This window comes from Balaenoptera ricei, chromosome 11, assembly GCF_028023285.1.
Source record: "Balaenoptera ricei isolate mBalRic1 chromosome 11, mBalRic1.hap2, whole genome shotgun sequence".
Classification (NCBI taxonomy): Eukaryota; Metazoa; Chordata; class Mammalia; order Artiodactyla; family Balaenopteridae; genus Balaenoptera; species Balaenoptera ricei.
In genome coordinates this window covers 27,807,388-27,825,864 of record NC_082649.1, presented here as the reverse complement: position 1 = coordinate 27,825,864, position 18,477 = coordinate 27,807,388, and the positions used below count along the sequence as shown (strand labels likewise).

The 18,477-nt window shown below is 35.5% G+C and overlaps 3 protein-coding genes across 5 annotated transcripts in view; 1 reads left to right on the top strand and 2 right to left on the bottom strand.

The window, feature by feature from the left end:
* CENPQ (centromere protein Q) overlaps window positions 1–18,477 on the top strand; it is a 313,629-nt gene that overhangs the window by 232,370 nt on the left and 62,782 nt on the right. The gene's annotated exons all lie outside the window — the stretch shown is intronic.
* Window positions 326–1,467, bottom strand: DEFB113 (defensin beta 113). Its single transcript, XM_059937995.1, has 2 exons — window positions 1,395–1,467; window positions 326–666 (listed from the first exon to the last, which is right to left on the bottom strand). The coding sequence occupies exons 1-2, from the start codon at window positions 1,450–1,452 to the stop codon at window positions 326–328; spliced, it is 399 nt and encodes a 132-aa protein (XP_059793978.1). The 5' UTR covers window positions 1,453–1,467.
* LOC132374152 (beta-defensin 110-like) lies at window positions 10,224–10,410 on the bottom strand. Its single transcript, XM_059937665.1, has one exon. The coding sequence runs from the start codon at window positions 10,374–10,376 to the stop codon at window positions 10,224–10,226; it is 153 nt and encodes a 50-aa protein (XP_059793648.1). The 5' UTR covers window positions 10,377–10,410.

Here is an 18,477-nt window from a genome sequence, read left to right as displayed (position 1 = left end):
AGGTAGCATAAACTATGACTGATGGCTGATACTTAAAAGATCATATGAAAATAACTAGGCTATTGCACAGGGCAAATAAATAGGCCAGAGGTAAAGGGAAGTATTAAGGATGGAGGGTTTTTGCCATGTGGGTGGAGGAGAACTTCTGCCAGTTTAGTGAAGAGGCTGCCATTCTTCTTTATTTCTCTTGGACTAACCTAACATTGAACTCACTAGCTGTCATTATATAGTTGCGTAATCCAGAAGGCTAGAGAACAACACGTGAAAATAGATTTATAGAAAGTAGAAAGTTCATTTTTATTTATAATATAGTTACAATATAGTGTTATATAGTGGAATTATAATTTACATCTGTAGTATTAGACAGTGTAGTAGAATTATAATTTGCGTCATTAGTATTACGTAGTGTACTAGAAACATAACTTGCATCTGTAGTATTACGTAGTGTAGCAGGAGTATAATTTACAGTTATAGAAGCTTTAGTGGTTGTGCTGGGTTTGACTGGCATTATGTATTCCCGTACAACACAGCAGGGCTCCGAATCGCAGTCAGTAAATACGTATTCCCAGGAGTTGCATGAAGTCTTGCAAGCACCACGAACAAGGTAACATTGTCTTTTTCTTTCTTCAATTCCTCTTGTTTTTTCTCTTGTTTTCCTCTGCAAAACTAGGAAAAAGTGGCTATGGTCATGATCCAGGTTTAATCCCCTTGCATAGGTAGATGGATAAATAGATAGGTAGATAGATAGATAAGTAAATAAAGTTGTTTAAAGTATAGAGTTAAACCATTTTGCTTCTGAAATCATGCCCAGGCAACTATATTAAAGAGCTTGGATTTTATTGCCTATAAATTGGTACAGTGTAAGTACTTATTTATCCAACAGTATTTCCTTTGCCATTAGCTTTTTTGTTGTTGTAAATAGAATATTTGTAAATATCTAATCCGTGCATGCTTTCTCAAGAGTAAAGACAAAAGGATGTGGATAAAAGAGTCTACATATTTTGTGTTCTAAATACCCATCCACTCCAACACCCCTCTCCCTTACCACAAATTACTGGGCCAGTAGTAGAAAGATTAATTTTGACAACAGCTATAGCATCAGTTCATTAAATTGCATTTAAAAAGAGAAGGTATTAGGAAGCATGTAAGGAGTCATAGTCTCATCAGAAACAACAACAAACAGGTTTAATTGCACCACGTTGGTAACTGTTTTCCTATTATATTCTCAACTATCAGTTCTACTCATTGCCTCTTCCATTAGTGAATTACATTATGAGTTCATATGGGGCCTCCTAACAATAATTTGTTTTATTTTCCAGAGTAAAGCATTCACACACACCCACACAAAAAAAAACAGTTGCCTTTCCCTCTTTTTCCATATTAACAAAAATTACCTGATGGACCACAAGATATGGTGAAGATAAAGATCAGGAAAATACAAAGTATCTTCATTGCTGATATAGTTCCTTGAGTAAAGTTGAGGCAGAGCTCAAAATGACAGAGATGTGCTATTCTTTGAAAAAAGATAGATGAACTCTTGTTTTTATAGCTTTCTCAGGGTGATTACTATGCTGATTAATGCTGCCTTTCAAGATTGAGCAGATATTCATGTAAGTATTGTGAAACAACAACAAGCAGACTAGAGGACTTAGTTCTGTTATGACCTCAAAGAGCCAAAAGTGAACTCATTTTCAGTTATACAAGCCACTAATGGAGTTAAAGTCTTCCTCATTCTTTAATTGAAAGCACATATTCAGCAGCATCAACATTTTCAGCCACAGGCTTTTTCAAGTATTTATTATGTGCTAGGCAGTGTTCTAAGCACTTTATAGGGATTAATTAGTTGAATCCTCATGACAATTTCTATGACATACAAACTTGTTATTTTCCAGCTGAGGAAAGTGTGGCACAGAGGGATTATGTAATTGCCTCAAATCAGACACGTAGTGATTGGTAGAGTGGAAATGGACTCTTAAGTAATGAGGTGCTGGAGTCCATAGTCTCAATCCCCACCTTCTTCACTCTCATAACTGAATAATGGGTGTCCATCATGTGAAGTCATATGGCCTGAGATAGATACTATTTCTGGAACTCAATTTTTCTAGGGACTTCCCTGGCGGTCCTGTGGTTGGGACTTCACCTTCCAATGAGTGGGGTGAGGGTTCGATCCCTGGTCACAGAGCTGGGATCCCACATGCCTTGCAGCCAAAAAACCAAAACATAAAAAACAGAAGCAGTGTTGTAACAAATTCAGTACAGACTTCAAAAAATTTTTTTCTACAAACAGAAAATATTTCTAGTTCTAATACTGTTACATTAAAGCTTATCATAGTTATACTATTAGAATAATCAGTATAATTCTTTATATACCATGTAATGACTCATCCATAAGAGTACCTCACTCATAGGGGAAAGCAGTGTATTAAAAATTGAAAGAGCACTCAATTTAGATACAGAGAACTAATCTTGAGATCTGGCTCTTCTGTTTACTACCTGTATATTTGGGATAAATATTCAGTAGATGAGCCTCAAGATTCTCTCTTTGAAGGCTGGATTGGTAGGACCAGACATACCTAGAGGTTTATGCTAAGGATTAAATAAGTAACATATGTGAAAAATATTATCTATTATATTTAAATATAAGCCATTTAGCTGGGTGTGAAAATCCCCAAAAATGTATAAGGATACATGTTAGAAATAAGAAGCCTAAAATAACATCATGATCTCTTTGCACTACAAAACCATGGTGTCATTTTCATTCTTTGCTCTTCACTATTAGACACCATGAATTATTTCAACCCCCCTGAAAAACATTGTATATTTAAATTCAGCGGTGCAAAGCTTTGAAATTAAAGGTTAAGAATTCATTATGGGATTAATTTTATATACCAGTACAGACTGATGGGCACTTTTGGAAAGTTTCAAATTGGAAAGGATCATAAAACTTTTTACACATGAGGATATTGAAGATTAAATTATTAAGAAAACAAAAGACCGCATAAATATCGGTAGCTGGATTTCTGCTACAGTTTCTACTTCTTTCCACTACAAAAATATCTTACGCAAGCTCTGATAATTATTGATGGTTCATATCTTTAGAATACATGAGTCCAAGAGGCTCAGCCGCTCTGTAATGCATAATCTTGTTGCACTTTAAAAAACACCTATTAAATATGGATTATGTACAAGGCACTGTTCTATGTAACTTACATGTACTAATATTAAGCCTCATGAAAGTCCTCTGAGGTAGGTATAATGCTTAGCTCCAGTTTCACATACAAGGAAACTAACACATAGAGATTGAAGTAACTCACCCAAAGTCAACCAGCTAGCTGGTTAGTAGTGAAACTGGAATTGAACATGGTCTATTGTCAGAGTTCATATTTTTAACCATTATTATTACTACATACCCAAATCACCTGAAATGGTTGTTTTAGAGTTCAAAGGAAATTACTTAATAATGGAAACTTGTGGTTTCCAAGGTAAAAGAAATATTACAATTCATTTGTTCTCACCCTTTATTTTTACGGCTGAAGAACCCTTCTGGAAGCAGGAACTCTGGAAAAAAACCACTCCTGGGAAAGTCTGTTTTTAGAAGAATCTAGAGACACTTTGGTAAATAGTGCAAATTGTTCTTTCCTTTCATCCCAACAAATATTTTTCCCAGTCCAGCATGAATCCTCCTTGGCATTCTAAGGAGTAGAGGAAACTGTTGTATATTATACATTGTCACTGAGATGAGTCGAAAACAATTTCTCATGCAGAACTCTGTTGCAACTAGTTGCTCTTATTCTATATTAAGCCGTAATTGGGTGCTAAAGGAAATAATATCAACCTTGAATTTTAAACTAACCTTAAAGATAACTATTAGAATGTATAGTCTGGTGGGAAAATGTTCAGTGTCTGTTGGCTTGTGTGTTTTGTCTTGATTTTGGTGACAAATGTTACAGTCTAACAAATGTATATTTTGTGCTATCTTATTACTTGTGAATCATTTTTTAAAAAATTTACACATGAAACAATTGATCTCAAGAATTTGCTTACAGTCATACCACACTGTTATTGCAGTGTGAAACTCTCTGCCTAATCACTACTACTACTACTACTGGTAAATCTTAGTACAATGGGTATGTTTAACTTCATTATTCAGTTCCAACAATGACGTCTTCCAGTGTGTGGGCAGATGTCTACTCCCATACTTTCAAAGTGTCCTTAAGCTCAGGGCTACAGTTTGGGGTTATAAATGAAGGGTGGGTGATAGGAAAGAGTATAGAAAGGTAAAGGAGAGACATTTAAATCTATAGATTAATGAATAGTGATAGAAATATAAAAGAAAGCCACAGCTAAGTAGGCAGAGGCCATTATTAGTTTTACCTTTTTATACAGTGATATAGAAATATTGATCTGCAACTATCTCCAGTAACTATTGTTTAGTAGAGGCTTAAGTAATACTCTAGAGAAAATATATGTTGATACTGACACCTCCTCCTAATATCTTTGTTTGTAAGAGCATCACTTAAGTTGGTGGTTTGAGGAAAGATGAAATTCTATAACTATCAAAATACATTTATTACTTTTGGTATTATGCATCGGTGAGCTAAGGAAATTAATGTGGTGATCAAAACATCATATTTTAATTTTGAAAACAGAGTATTGATTATCCATTGTGTTACATGTTTTTATGTGCCTCCTCTTCTTATGTCTAAGTGAATTTTAAGTTATGGATTATAAATTCACAGTAGTCATTAATCATTCATACATATTTTGCATATGATCCATTTCTGTGTGTCAATCCAAATTTTACTCAAATGAAGACTCATTTCTTCACTGAATGCATTACTTTAACCCTCACCCAACTGCAATCTTCTCTTTGCTTCAGAAGGATTTTGACTCTGTGTGTGTGTGTGTGTGTGTGTGTGTGTGTGTGTGAGATATGTGATATTTAGGCCTCATTATCAAGCATTCTTTCAAGTTGTAGTCTCCTCACTCTTTTTACCCAGAATCACAATTGATTTTTTTTTTTTTTTAATTTGGTCTCTGCTACTCATATGTCATCTTATCAGAGGAGATTTTAAAGGCTTTTTTGGTACCTACTCTAATGATTATAGTGAGCCTCGCTTCATTGAAATTTATTTTCGGTGTTCTTTGTTTGTCTTTATCTGAAATTAGCTGGATCCCTTGTCAGCTTTTGTTTTTTTAAAATTATTTATTCACACAGTTTGATATAATTGTTACCACTATTATTATTATTAACTGCCACATCTCATTAGAATGTAAACTCCATGAGGTAGCGATCTTGACAATTTTACAGTGGAGCCTAGGACAGAAAAGGTATTTAATATAGACCTACTGAATGGGGATTGAAATAAAGTTATAGTAGCAATTGTAGTATCTATCATTTATCTACCCAGAAAATTTTAGAAAATGACACTTCTGAGAGAGTGAATGTCAGAATCCTAATCTTAAGGGATCAGAGACCAATTCATAAAGAGTTGTTACCCATTTCTCTCCCTTTTCTTGGTTATGGAAGATGACAAAGGGGAACTAATGCTCTGTTTTCTTAACCTTAAACAGGTAATTATGACTTACCATTCTAAATATGGTTTGTATCAAGGATAACGGTGAGAGAAATGTTCTGAAAAGTATATAGATTGTACATATAAATATTCCTTACAACTCCACTTCCTATTTTTATTTTTTATATTTAGCCAAAGGATTGGTTCTTACTATATGGCCAGTAAGTAGTAGTGAGTACTTATTGAATATTTACTAAATATTGGTTACTACCTGAACACTTTATATTTAATATCTCAATTAAACATAACAGCAAGCTTATGAAGTAGATACTACTGTCAAACATTATGCCATGTTTTACTGTCATCATTTCATACAGAGGTAAATGAGGATTAGAGGCATTCATTTAATAACCTGTTCAAAGTCACTGTACTAGTCATTACCATTGCTGACATTACACCCCAAAGCGGTCTGATTCTTTTTGTTTTTTTTGGCCCTGCTGCATGGCTGGTGGGATCTTAGTTCCCTGACCAGGGTTTGAACCCAGGCCCTCTGCAGAGAAAGCACCGAGTCCTAACCAAAAGCAGTCTGATTCTTGAACCCATGTTCTTATCCACTACACTAGAATCAATGAATTTGCGAATGAACAAATTTCTGAAAGGCAATAATGAGCTCCTCTAATTTCTCTCTGTTTATAACACAGCACTAAAGCTGTTTAAGCTTTGGTAAATGATAGATGGCTGACTCTAAAAGAAAAAGGTGAATTCATATTCAGAAATAGCAGAAGGATTATGTGAATCAATGGTTCTCTGAACTTCATAACTTTTAGAATCAAATGGGATGATTTAAAAAATACACTCTCCTGGGAACCACCCATGAATTGTCTCATTCTGTGATTCATGGGTATGGTTCAGAAAATTGCACTTTTAAATAAATACCCCTAAATCTTCCGGACACTTATCCAGGTCTGATACAACTGATTTAGTCATACGCTCTGTTTTTGTCAGGCGTGAACTCATCTACACCATTTCTTCCATTCATATGATGAGTCTCATCACTTCTTTTGCTCTGATGAAGTGATGCCCGAAATGTGGATGAAGCACATTTTTCTCCCCACCAAGCCCAGGAGAGCATCAGTACCCAGGATGTGTATACTCAAGCCCTCTATTAAGGCAGTGTATGGAATAGCGTGGACAGACTGAATGAGTTTGAATGCCACTTTACTACTTTCTGACTGTGTGAGCCTTGGGCAAAGAGTGTTTCCATTCCGGTCTCAGCTTTCCTAGGGGTGGTGGTAATAAAATTAGTCACCTTAAATAGATGATGTGAAGATTGAATATTGCAAGATGAGTACTTAATCTGACCCAGACAATGCTTTTTTCCCTGTTCTCTACATTTTACTGTGCTCTGGGATTCATAAGCCAGTGCTCTACTGGGAATTTCATCCTTTGATATTTCACATGCACCATGAGTTAGGAGACCACCTGTGGAGGAAAAAATATTTTACAAATATATATATATTTGTGTGCAAATATGTATGTGTATATGTAGACACACAGAGTGTACTTAGAGATGGAAAGAAAAAAAGAGTAGGAATAAAACAACTAAAAAAATTAAATAATAAAATCTGAGAATATTTATATTTCCCATAGTTCTTATAGAAATATATCCCTCAGGGATGTCACAGGTGAAGCCCAATTTTTCCCCACTTCTCCACTATGCAAAGACCTTACTGAAAAGCCCCTATTTTGTTAAAAAATATTAACAAAAATCATAATACATCTGAGAAAACAGCTTCTAATTGAAGATAAGTAAGAATTTATTTTAGGAACTGAAACCAAACTAAAGAATGTAGATAACTGTCAAGTGCATGCTTCTATCCCTTTGAAAGTTGCCTGCAGACTCTCGGAAATGAAGAAACAAGATTTATAAAGTATTTCCAAAGTTCATTTAATGCAGTTTCCTACTTCTGAGCATTCATACTACCCTTGACAGATTACCTCCATCTGGGACCCCTTGATCAGGCTGACTGATTTTAGGATATAGAAAGAGCCAATTCTTTGACATTAGAAAGCCCTGGAGTTGAACGTTAGGCTTGCTTTTACTAAGTGATCTTTTGGAGGTTCAATTTCCTTATCTATAAAACGGTGCTTTTAATATAAAAACGTATTGAGTTGTACTGCATATTAAATGAGACAATGCGTGAATCTAACAAGGAAAGTACTCATTAATAACTTAAAAAATTACTGAGTTCTCGCTATGCGTTGGTGCCACTCAAGACTCTAGGACTGAGCAGGAGGCACGAAGAGCATGGTGACAGCCACGCTTGGAGTTTAATTTTCAGATATGAATTGCTCTTCATAAAATTCCATAGAGTGTTAGGAAAGAGAGTGGTTACCGAGAAAGACATTGTATTAAATGGTCCAAAGATGACTTCCACCATCCTGAGAAAGAGGTGGCCAACAAAGGGTGTCTCATGCAGAGGGCCAAAGTTAAATACTCCAGAGAGCATAATGTGTGTAAGGAGAAAAGAGCAGGTGAGAGACTGACACTTACTGAGAAATGGACAAGTCGGGGGCAGAGGTCAGGGAGCAGCAGGGGCTCCATCTCTACTGGGCTTTTCAGGTCATGGGGAAGTGGTGGATCTCATTACATGTTTGATGGAAGGTGGCTAAGTGTTTAGGAATTCACTCTAGCTCCCACTCTGTTTGGAAGGGAGTATGAACAGAGTCAGGGAGGGAGGTGATTTTGGAGATTACTGCAGTGGTCTATGAGGGAAAAGATGGCAGCTTAGAGAAAGTGTCCCTTGTTTTTGACTCTCCCTATCATTTCATTCAGTTCTCCTCCCTTTGAATCTGCAGAAACTCCTACCTCTCAGGTCCAACCACAAATAAGGGGAGCCTGTCCTTGACAATCAGACCATTGTCAGAACATTGATCATTGATATGTATCTGTCCTCTCCTCCCCGCTTCTGGTTGGCCTTGGATTAGATTTTGTACTTTTTAAAGGAACAATCCAATAATATGACACACTGAGCCATGTGGGAGTTTATGGCAGGGGGCTTCCTTTTATCTCACAATACATGTGTACTATAGGGGACATTCACATCCCCCCAAAATGTCTAACACACAGACAAAACCAGAAACTCCCACAGGGGAAAGTTCAGGGTAGCTGAGAGATGAGGATAAATGCTTTAGAGGGGAAAGAGGGGGAGAAGAAAAGAGGGAAAGGGGAGGGAAGCAGGAAGATAGAGATTGATTAGTAGCTGGATACAGCTCTGATGTGTTGCTAAAACAGTGTTTCTTGAGCTCTAATTTGCATGTGAATCCCCTGGGTTCTTGTTAAAATTCAGATTCTGGCTCAGTAGTGATGGGGCAGGGCAGAGATGCTCCATTGCTCACAAGCTGTCCTGTGGTATAAATGCTCTTGTTCTGTAGAGCACACTTTGAGTATTGATGCCCTAGAGCACATCAGCTAAGCAGGTGCTCACCCTGTCAGAGTTTATGTGCTTAGTTACAAGTTTAGCTATGTCCTGCTGAATTAATCCTGGATTCTTTATCAGCACCATTTGACTAGCTCTATATTTACTTGGATCATACGTAGTAATCTGAACAGAACTTAAAGAATGCACTTCAATAGGTTTCAAGAACAAAATCCAAAAAATATGTTACTTTTCTTGAAGAAAGATGTGCTAAAAAGAAGGAAAACATTACAAATAACAAAGTCCTGTTGCTGGTGAGGTTTCTTAAAGCAAGAAATAATGACATTATATAGGTGAAGCTCACTAGAGTTTGTGATGAGGGACCTATCTGTATTTATAGCTTATCTGTGTTGTTCATAGTTTAATTCTAAACCTTAGAAGATCATTGAAGCTGTGGCTTATTAAACAGGACTATAGCTGAAGAACTTCACCAACATACCTCAAAAAAATTAAAGAAAACCTGCGTGCTATCATCCAAGGCTTAGCAGTTTTCAAGGATGTTAATTTTGTTAATGATTCCTGGGTAGTGGATTTGAGTTTTTGATCTCTGAACCTCCAGTTTTCATTTAGAAAACTTTATTCCCCTTGTTTTTAAACTAACTCCCCAGCTTCCATAGTTATCTGTGGAAACATAATAAAAACTATGTGGGTGAAAGTTGTTGAACAATTTGTCTCTGAGCCACATTCTACTTTCAGACTTGCAACCTACAGGTCTCTCTTGTTCCCTGCAGGGTCCTGCTGTGGGTTCTGTGTTCTGCTTGATGGCTAATATGTTTTCCTTTGAAGTGGCTAGTCCAGAAATTCATTACTTGCCTTGATTAAATGGAATCATAAGATGTATCGACATTCATGTAAACCATATAACTTAAGTATTTCAGATAGAGTAGCCTAAACAATTTTAAGCACACAGGTGTATGTGACATTAATAATCTCTTGTTAAACTAAATGCCATCTCCTCATTCCTGGTCCCCAATAGGACAACTTCTGAAAATGCAAAAGCCGCTCTTTTAATGTGTTCATCCATCCGAAATACAAAGAAAGTGTGCAAAGAATAGACAGATTAGAGACTGTAAATTATTTTTATTTATGTAAACAGTGATATTTAAGATTTAAAAGTATACATTTCCATTAAACACTGAAAGCATTTTCTTTTTACCTACTCTTGAGTCAATAAGATGTATCTCTTTTAAAGACTTTGATGTTCAATTGTACTTCTGGTTTCCAGAGTTTATATGCAGCACTGAATTCTCCATTTAATGCAGTATCCGTAATCATATTCAACGTCATCACAAAATGTTTTACATATTCCTTTCACTTCTTGGCATCTCTCAAATCTATACTTTGGTTCAAGTTCACTTCTGGCTGCAATCAAGAAAGACATCTAAAGTCAGCAATCTAATTTTTTTACTAAAGGGAAAAAACAACCTGTTCTAGTCATGAGATCATGTGTGTAGGAGATGGAGTGTCTGGGATGTCAGGTTGTTTTACAGGACAATTTATCAGTTGTTTCAAAAGGTGACCAAGATACAAACATTTCACTTGCACAAAAAGCGTACATCCTTATATTACAGCTCACATCAGCATTAAATTTCAGGTGGCTTCTAGGGGCTCTTACTCCCCTATCTTTTTTTCTTGCTTTATTTTTTCATTTCATGTTTTCTCAATTTTTTAAACCGATTCTTATTTCCTCCTCACAGTATCATTTGTTCACTACTTTCTTCTCCATTCCAGATCTTACTATTAATTGAAATTTTTTTCATTATACTAAAGCAAATGGATATGTTCCTTTCAACAGTCTACATAACATAATTTAGTACTTAATTATATGTATTTTTTTAAACATTTGTTTATTCTTGCAGCCAAAATATAAACCCTTATGTGATAGTTATGGTTTCTTCTGATTCTTTGTTATCTCCTACCCAGTATATCCCTGATAATTGGAACACAGTAGGCATGAAAATACTTATTCATAGAATAATTTATTAAAAAGTAAGCTACCTTAGATATGCACATAGAAACACAGTTTTGTTGTATATTAAGTATTTAGTAGAAAATGGAGCCCCCTGTTAGCTTCTAATTTGCCGTGAGTCATCTAGGACAATGCAAAGAAAGATGTTCTGAGATTCCAAAGTCACAGTTTCCTGTTCATACGCTAAATCAGGGATCCCCAAGCCCTGGTCCGAGGCGGTAAAGACCTGGGCCGCACAGCAGGAGGTGAGCGGTGGGCGAGGGAGCGAAGCCTCATCTGCGGCGGCCCCCCATCGCTCCCATTACTGCCTGAACAATCCCCCCACCAGCCCCCTACCCCGTCTGTGGAAAAGTTGTCTTCCACGAAACTGGTCCCTGGTACCAAAATTGTTGGGGACCGCTGCACTAAATTATAGTACACAGAAGCTAAGCTTTTATTTTTCTTAAAGATTCAATTGTACTGCAACCAATGCTTTAGAATAGAAGGCACTTTGAAGTCAGGCTTATTTCTTTCCCCTAAATTTTATCATAATATTTATTTATCTTGGATAAGTCATTCCACCCATCTGCCCTACAGACTATAATAAATAGAGCTACCATACATACATTTTGAATATTAAATTTTGCATATGTGTGTGTGTCAGGAAAAATACTGCAGAATAATTTCGTTAAGATTTGGAGAATTAATTGAATTGAATTTAGATTAAAGTTATATAATGTCAACTCATAGAACCTAATTGTCTGCCTAGAATCTAACTGAAATTCAGAATGGTGTTTCATTTCATTCCACGTGGCAGGTGTTTGAGTACCTAGGATTCTCCAAGCATTAGGGTGAGAATTGGCCAGTAACTTCAAAAGTAGAGAACATAGAGAAGACTTCAAATATACTAACTCTATTGTTAATAAAGTCAGTAGAAAAGAGAAAGAAGTTAAGCTTAAAGTGCAAGAGATTGTCAGGAAGGTTTTGACATGTGAATATATGTATCTTCTTTGGGAATGGGAAGATAATTCATGATGAGACAATCTCTGGCCACTGATGAATCTTGGTGAAATCTAAAGTCATTTCAGAGCCATATTTAATATAATTTAAAGGAGGAAAGGGTGTGCTGCATGATTGCATTTTGCTTTTTTAAAAGTCTTTTGCCAGGGTAGTACTTTTTAAGCTAATCAACATGCCTGAGACCATAACATCTTGTCAACCCATCAAATCTATGTTAAGATATGTTAAATTCAGAAAAGAGAAATGTAGATTTATAGAGATCATGAGTAACATTAAAATATTCTAATGTTGCTTTTACTTTCTCATTTTTTCAAAGAGTAGAAACGTTTTAAATAATAAAGAAATGTATAGAACTATATGATCTGGAAACAAAGAGGGTGCATTGAAAAACTGGTTCTATCACACTTCTTAGTTATTTGCAAATAAGATATCTGTTTAGAATCACAGCTATGTCATGTGAAAACTGTGAGTGAGAATAACACATCCTCATAGCATTGTTGTGAAAATTGGTTATGTGATGTGTTATAAACTGTTCAGTGCTATACAAATGTCACCCATGAGCACATAAACATTCATGTGAGGTGATTGAAACTAGCTGATATATACCACATATAAACAAAAATAAGTAACTGTTTGAAGGACACATAGCATCTCTTTCATCTTCTAATATGTCTGTACTTTTTAAACATTACTGGAGAAATGAAGTTGATGATAAATTTTCATGATAAGAAAAATATAAACACTAGTTTGGAGGCCCCATAAGGAGTATATGTTCTGGAAAGATTTCTGGGAGTCTGGGCAAGAGTGAAGAGCTACAATTATGGTGGCAGTATATGGTGGACAGCAACGTGACAAGTCCTGCTTGCCCATGCGTATGGACAGCTCTTAGAAAACTGACGGTTCAAAGCTCAGTGGTTCCCATAGAGTTTATTAAATGTTAGTTTTCCCAAGTTCTGTGGGGGGTTCTTCATCCTCCCAGGAGAAATGTCTGGCATGTATCTCCCCATCTCCGAGGAGATGACTGCTCTGCCTACCTCATGATACTCTGGGCAAGTAGAAAGGAAGAGTTGAAAGTAAGAAGAGGTGGGTTTGGAGGATATCTAATCTCACTGGGTCCAGGTGTAAATCAAGGTAGAAACAAGGCCATAGGTTGTTTGGAAGTTTGGACAATATTGTATTTTGAAAGGGTATGATCTTTCAGAACCAGACAGTACTATGTTTCAATCCTGTGTACCCTACTTACCAGCTGTGACATATTGGACAAATGATTTAGTCCACTGGATTTCAATTTCCTTATGAAATTGAGGGTTTTGTGAAATTTGAAAAGTTATAATGAGATGAAACACGTAAACTCCTTTTATAGTATTAAAAAATGAATAAGCTTTCAAAATCAGGTTATTCTCATACCCATTGTTTTTACTTCCCTTTTGCATTCACCCTTAAAACTGACCCCAGATGAAACACTGTTATTAGTGCTTATGCCCTGCTATAGTGCAAGCTGCCTTCCATCAAGCATGCTGTCTGCCTTGTTTACTGATTTATTTCAGCGTGTAACAAAGTGCTTGAAACAACATACTCAATAAATGTGTAAATAACTGATAAAATGGCTGAGTGAACAAATATGTCACCATAGAAAGAAATCTAACTGGTGTTATATACTGAAAACCTCTCTGGACTTTATTACACTCTCCATCAGTTATTTCCTGTATCAACTGAGCAAATGACTTAACTCCTATGCTAGTTTCTTCAACTGTAAAATGTGTTTAATAATAACTGTGTACTTCAGAGGGTTGTGTGACAATTGAATAAGATAACACAAATGGAACTAGTTTGTAGCCCCCAAATTAGTAAAGTAAGTTTTTATAGTCAGTATGAATGATTTATAGGTTTGTGGCAAGTTAAAGAAAAACCCTTTATTAACTCACCGGTTCTTCTTCATTTTCACTATTAAATGAAGAGAATACCTTCTCTCCTGATTCACACAACACACATTTAGTAAGCAACTATGTTGTACTTGATACTGTGCTGGATGCAGATGAAAAAAATAAATAAAATAATTAGGCTCCCACCCACAGAAGAGAGCCAGTGTCTTTAGTTGGGAGATGATGACATAGAAATGAAAAAAATACAATATCACTTGTAAAGGCAATTCTGAGATATAAATAAAATATCTTCACAGCATAAAATAAAGAGCTCCTCCTAGAAAGGTCTATTTTTTACTAATACTACTATAGATACTACTACCATAACCGTTATTAACAGCTATGCTTCACTAAGTGTTCTTTAGATTTCAGGTTCTTTACTAAGCAAGTTATTAATATATTCACCATCTGATTTAATACTATAATAACCTTATGAGATAGGGATAACCATTCCCATTTCACCCACAGGACCAACAGATAGATAGATAGATAGATAGATAGATAGATAGATAGATAGATACAGATACAGATTAGATATAGGCATATCTCCTAAACATAGATATGGTGTTTTGAAAGAATTTATGATACATGCAGAATGGTATCACTTTAGCATAACTAAAGTGATGTGGACACAGACTTCATAAAATACAGAGTCAAACTGGGTACAGGTGGCAAAAGACCTGCAAAACTGAGGAATTGAATATTGTCATGAATAGAGAGGTGAAACTAGAGAGATTTTTTTTTTTAATCAGTCATCAGTTTTATACACATCACTTTATACATGTCAATCCCAATAAAACTAGAGAGATTTAAAACACCATTTTCTCTTTAAGGGAGTGGAGTTTTGTAGCAGAGAAGCTAGTTAGACAGTTTTTAGAACATTCTAAATACAAAATAATGAGAAATATAATTGAGTTAATGGGATTTAAAATAAAGAGGAGAAAGTGAAGTTAGGAGATATCTATGAATTCGAAGCAGCCCAACTTGGTAACTTTTGGATTTGGGAGAAAAGTACTGCTGGGAAGCAGAGCAGCAATGATATCAAGTGTTTTAGCTTTTAATACTGTGTAGTTGATAATAGCAGTTAATGAAACAGAGAATAATAGGAAGAGGAAAGACTTTACGCTTTGTAAGAAGCTTTATTTTTGACATACCAGGATTAAAAAATTTGGAAGCTGGCCGAATACATAAGTTCCATAAGTAGTAATAAATATAGCTTTGTGGTTTGGGAAATATATTGAGAAAAATGCTTGTTGATAGAAGAAGTCATTGTAGTAAACAAGATTATCTTGGGAAAGCGTATCAAACAAGAAGAAAGGAGATTCAGGGACAAAACACTAGAGGCCATGGCATTCAAGAGACTATCAAAATGGAGAAGTCAGTTAATAATTGTCAAAATAGTGACCAACTCTAGCCATGTGCAGAATTCCAGCAAGATGAAGAATTAAAATAAGTCTTTGGGTTTGCTTTTTGGAAAACTTTTATAATATTAGCAGGAAGATTTTCAGTTAATTGAAATGGATAAATGTATTGGGGAGAAGAGTATAATATTTGATAGAGCGGAGACTATGAGTCTAGGCTACTTTTTAAGAAGGTTTGGTAAAGAATAGAATAAGGCAGATTAGAAAATAGCTTAAATGAAAAAAATCTCATAAAATCTGACTAACTTCCCCCTCTGTGATGAAGTGAGAGAGTGGCATTGACATATACACACTACCAAATGTAAAACAGATAGCTAGTGGGAAGCAGCTGCATAGCACAGGGAGATCAGCTTGGTGCTTTGTGACCACCTAGGGGGGTGCCCACATAGGGAGGGTGGGAGGGAGTCTCAAGAGGGAGGGGATATGGGGATATATGTATACATATAGCTAATTCACTTTGTTATACAGCAGAAACTAACACATTGTAAAGCAATTATACTTCAAAAAAGATGTTAAAAATATATATATAAATCTGACTAACTCTACTTTACATATCCATAATCCTACCATTCCTCACTGTTTTTATTGTTACCACCCTGCTACCATCATGTATTACCCATATTATTTCAATACCACCTAATTATGAAAGCACTTCAGGGATGTTCTTTTAAAACAACATTCAAATCATGTTTTTCCTCTGGCTGAAACTCACTGGATTTCTCTCAGAATAGAAGGCAAGATCCTTTCTAGTTCCTAAAGGCTCTGGGTAATCTGTATATACGTTTCCCTTCTGACCAGCTTACCCATGACTCTCCTCCTAAGTCACTCTTTTCCAGCTACCCTTGCTTCACCAGCATTCCTCACAAATCTCAAGTATGTTCCCAGGAGCAATTCTGTGCCTTTCTCATTATCTTGCTCAACGGTCACTTTCTCAATAAGGGACCCCTGAAAAATCCTATTTTAAATTATTACAGCCCAACAGCGTTTTGGGGTTCCTTAGCTCTGTTTGATTTATCAACAGAGAAATTTGCTTATTTATTTGCTTATTTATTATGTTTACTGTTTGTATTTGTCTCTACCTCTAAAATATGGCTCCAGAAATATAGGGATTATTGTTTGTGCTGTTTATTGATGTGTCCCAATCTTATTACATTATGGCTGACACACAGTAGGTTCTCAATGAGTATTTATTGAATTGGTAAATAAATGAGGGGGTGAGGAATGCAGAATCTAACTCACATATTATCAGTATTATGAACTGACGTTGATCTTGGGAGCGGATCCCATGTTTTATTCATTTTTTAACTCTATCAGTTGAATAGTACTTAAAACTCAGTTTGTAATCAGTTAATAACAGTGCCTTAAGACAGAAGGTGTAATTTTTTAATCTTCAGATCTAAAACCCATGACATCATACCTGGGCAGAAGCAAGCTCTTAATCAAATGCTGTCTGAATAAATAAATTATTAATTGGAATTAGATTTTGTTTTCGCCCAAGGACATTGAGGTGAAAGAAATTCTGAAATAGATTGGGTTTGAATGCATGATATCATGCTGGATGTTAATTCTTCTCTTCCTAGTCCTGTTCTGGAATTTGATGGTTTCAACATAATGCTTTTAATTGATTCAGGTGTATATTGAGCTACTAAATAACAACAAAAATATGTGATACCTCGTGGTGTCTATTTCATCAAGGTCTCTGCCAATTAAAACTTACAGAAAACTAAAAGTAAAGGAAAATACATAATGTCATCAAAATTCGGATTCTGGGCCAAAGGAGGGGAAAATGCAAAACTTTCAGCTTTTTAGAGCAAACTAGTTTAATTTAAGATTATCTAACCATTTGGTCAATAAATGCAATGAAAATTACAGTGTATGAGCAAGAAAGTTGCCAGAAATCTTTGCATTTATAAGTATTTTTCCCCTTTTTTTTTTCTTTTCTTTTTTTGTTAATAAATTCTGAGGGCAATATGAATAATCAGTGACACCTCTTTCTTTTTAAGAAAGCTGGCTGCAGAACTTCATTAAAGGGGCTTCTAGAATTTTCAGTTGCTATCACAAAGAACTAAAAGATTTCTGCAGGGAAGAATATTAATTTCATACTTGATGTTCATGGGTTTGCATTCTTCAAGACTGTCACATTTGTCCCTTGTGCTGAAGGCAGAAGCTGGTAGCTTGAATATACACTGGACTACACAAGGAGAGACCAGATCAAAAATTTAGATGGTTTTGGTTTTCTCTGTCAAGCACTGAAAGATGGGGGGTCTACCAGTACAGACTAGTTCACATGCAGAAGAATCTCGAGTGTCTTCCAAGAAACCTCTACCCATCTACCACTTCTGGGTGATCACTAAAACATTCAATTCTTACTTGCTCCATACTGCTAGTATATTAGGCTTCTCAATTTTACTTTACAGGCTTTGATGTAATTCTGGCTCAGTACCTGGTCAGGTAGGACAAATATCAATAATAATCAAACTTTCCTCTGGAGCATTTATTTTACTAATCTGCTTCTCAACGTGGCTGATATATTTATTTTTCAAAAGTTAGGCTAATCTTTTTCTGGGACCACCAATATATCATCATCTCTAGCTAATTTATAATAACTTTTGAAAAATTCAAATAGATATTTGTTCTCATAAAGCACAGAAAATTTATTGATTATCTGAAAACATTGCTGATTTTTTTTTTGTTTCCATTTTTATTTTTAAATTTCTGTGAGAAAGAGTGCTTAATTATAAACCAGTGGCTCTAAACCAGGAGTGATTTTGCCCCCTAAAGGGCATATTTAGCAACGTAGGTAGATATTTTTGGTTGTCACAATTAGGGGAAAGAGTGCTATCAACATCTGGTGGGTAAAGGCTAGGGATGTGGAGAAACGTCTTGTTGCAAAAGATACAATGCATAGGACAGCTGCCACAATAAAGAATTGTTGGACTAAAATATCAGTAATGCTAAGGTTGAGAAACTCTTTTTAAATGAATATTGTAAAAATACTTTTGAAGATATTTACACTGCAAAGCAACACATTGGACAAAGTCTATTTTAAGTTATTAAAATGTGAAATACAATGCATGTAAGCCTCCAATGTATGCCTAGCAAATAATTGTTTCATAATGGGAACTCATGTTTATTAAAATAAAACTAAAAATTAAACAGTCCCTCGTGGTA

Excerpts from the sequence above, each read along its gene's own strand:
- LOC132374152 (XM_059937665.1), bottom strand. The coding sequence starts at position 10,376 with ATGTCTTTCTTGATTGCAGCCAGAAGTGAACTTGAACCAAAGTATAGA.
- DEFB113 (XM_059937995.1), bottom strand. The coding sequence starts at position 1,452 with ATGAAGATACTTTGTATTTTCCTGATCTTTATCTTCACCATATCTTGT. Across the intron at positions 667-1,394 it reads CATATCTTGTGGTCCATCAG|TTTTGCAGAGGAAAACAAGA; the intron begins GTAATTTTTGTT and ends ACTTTTTCCTAG.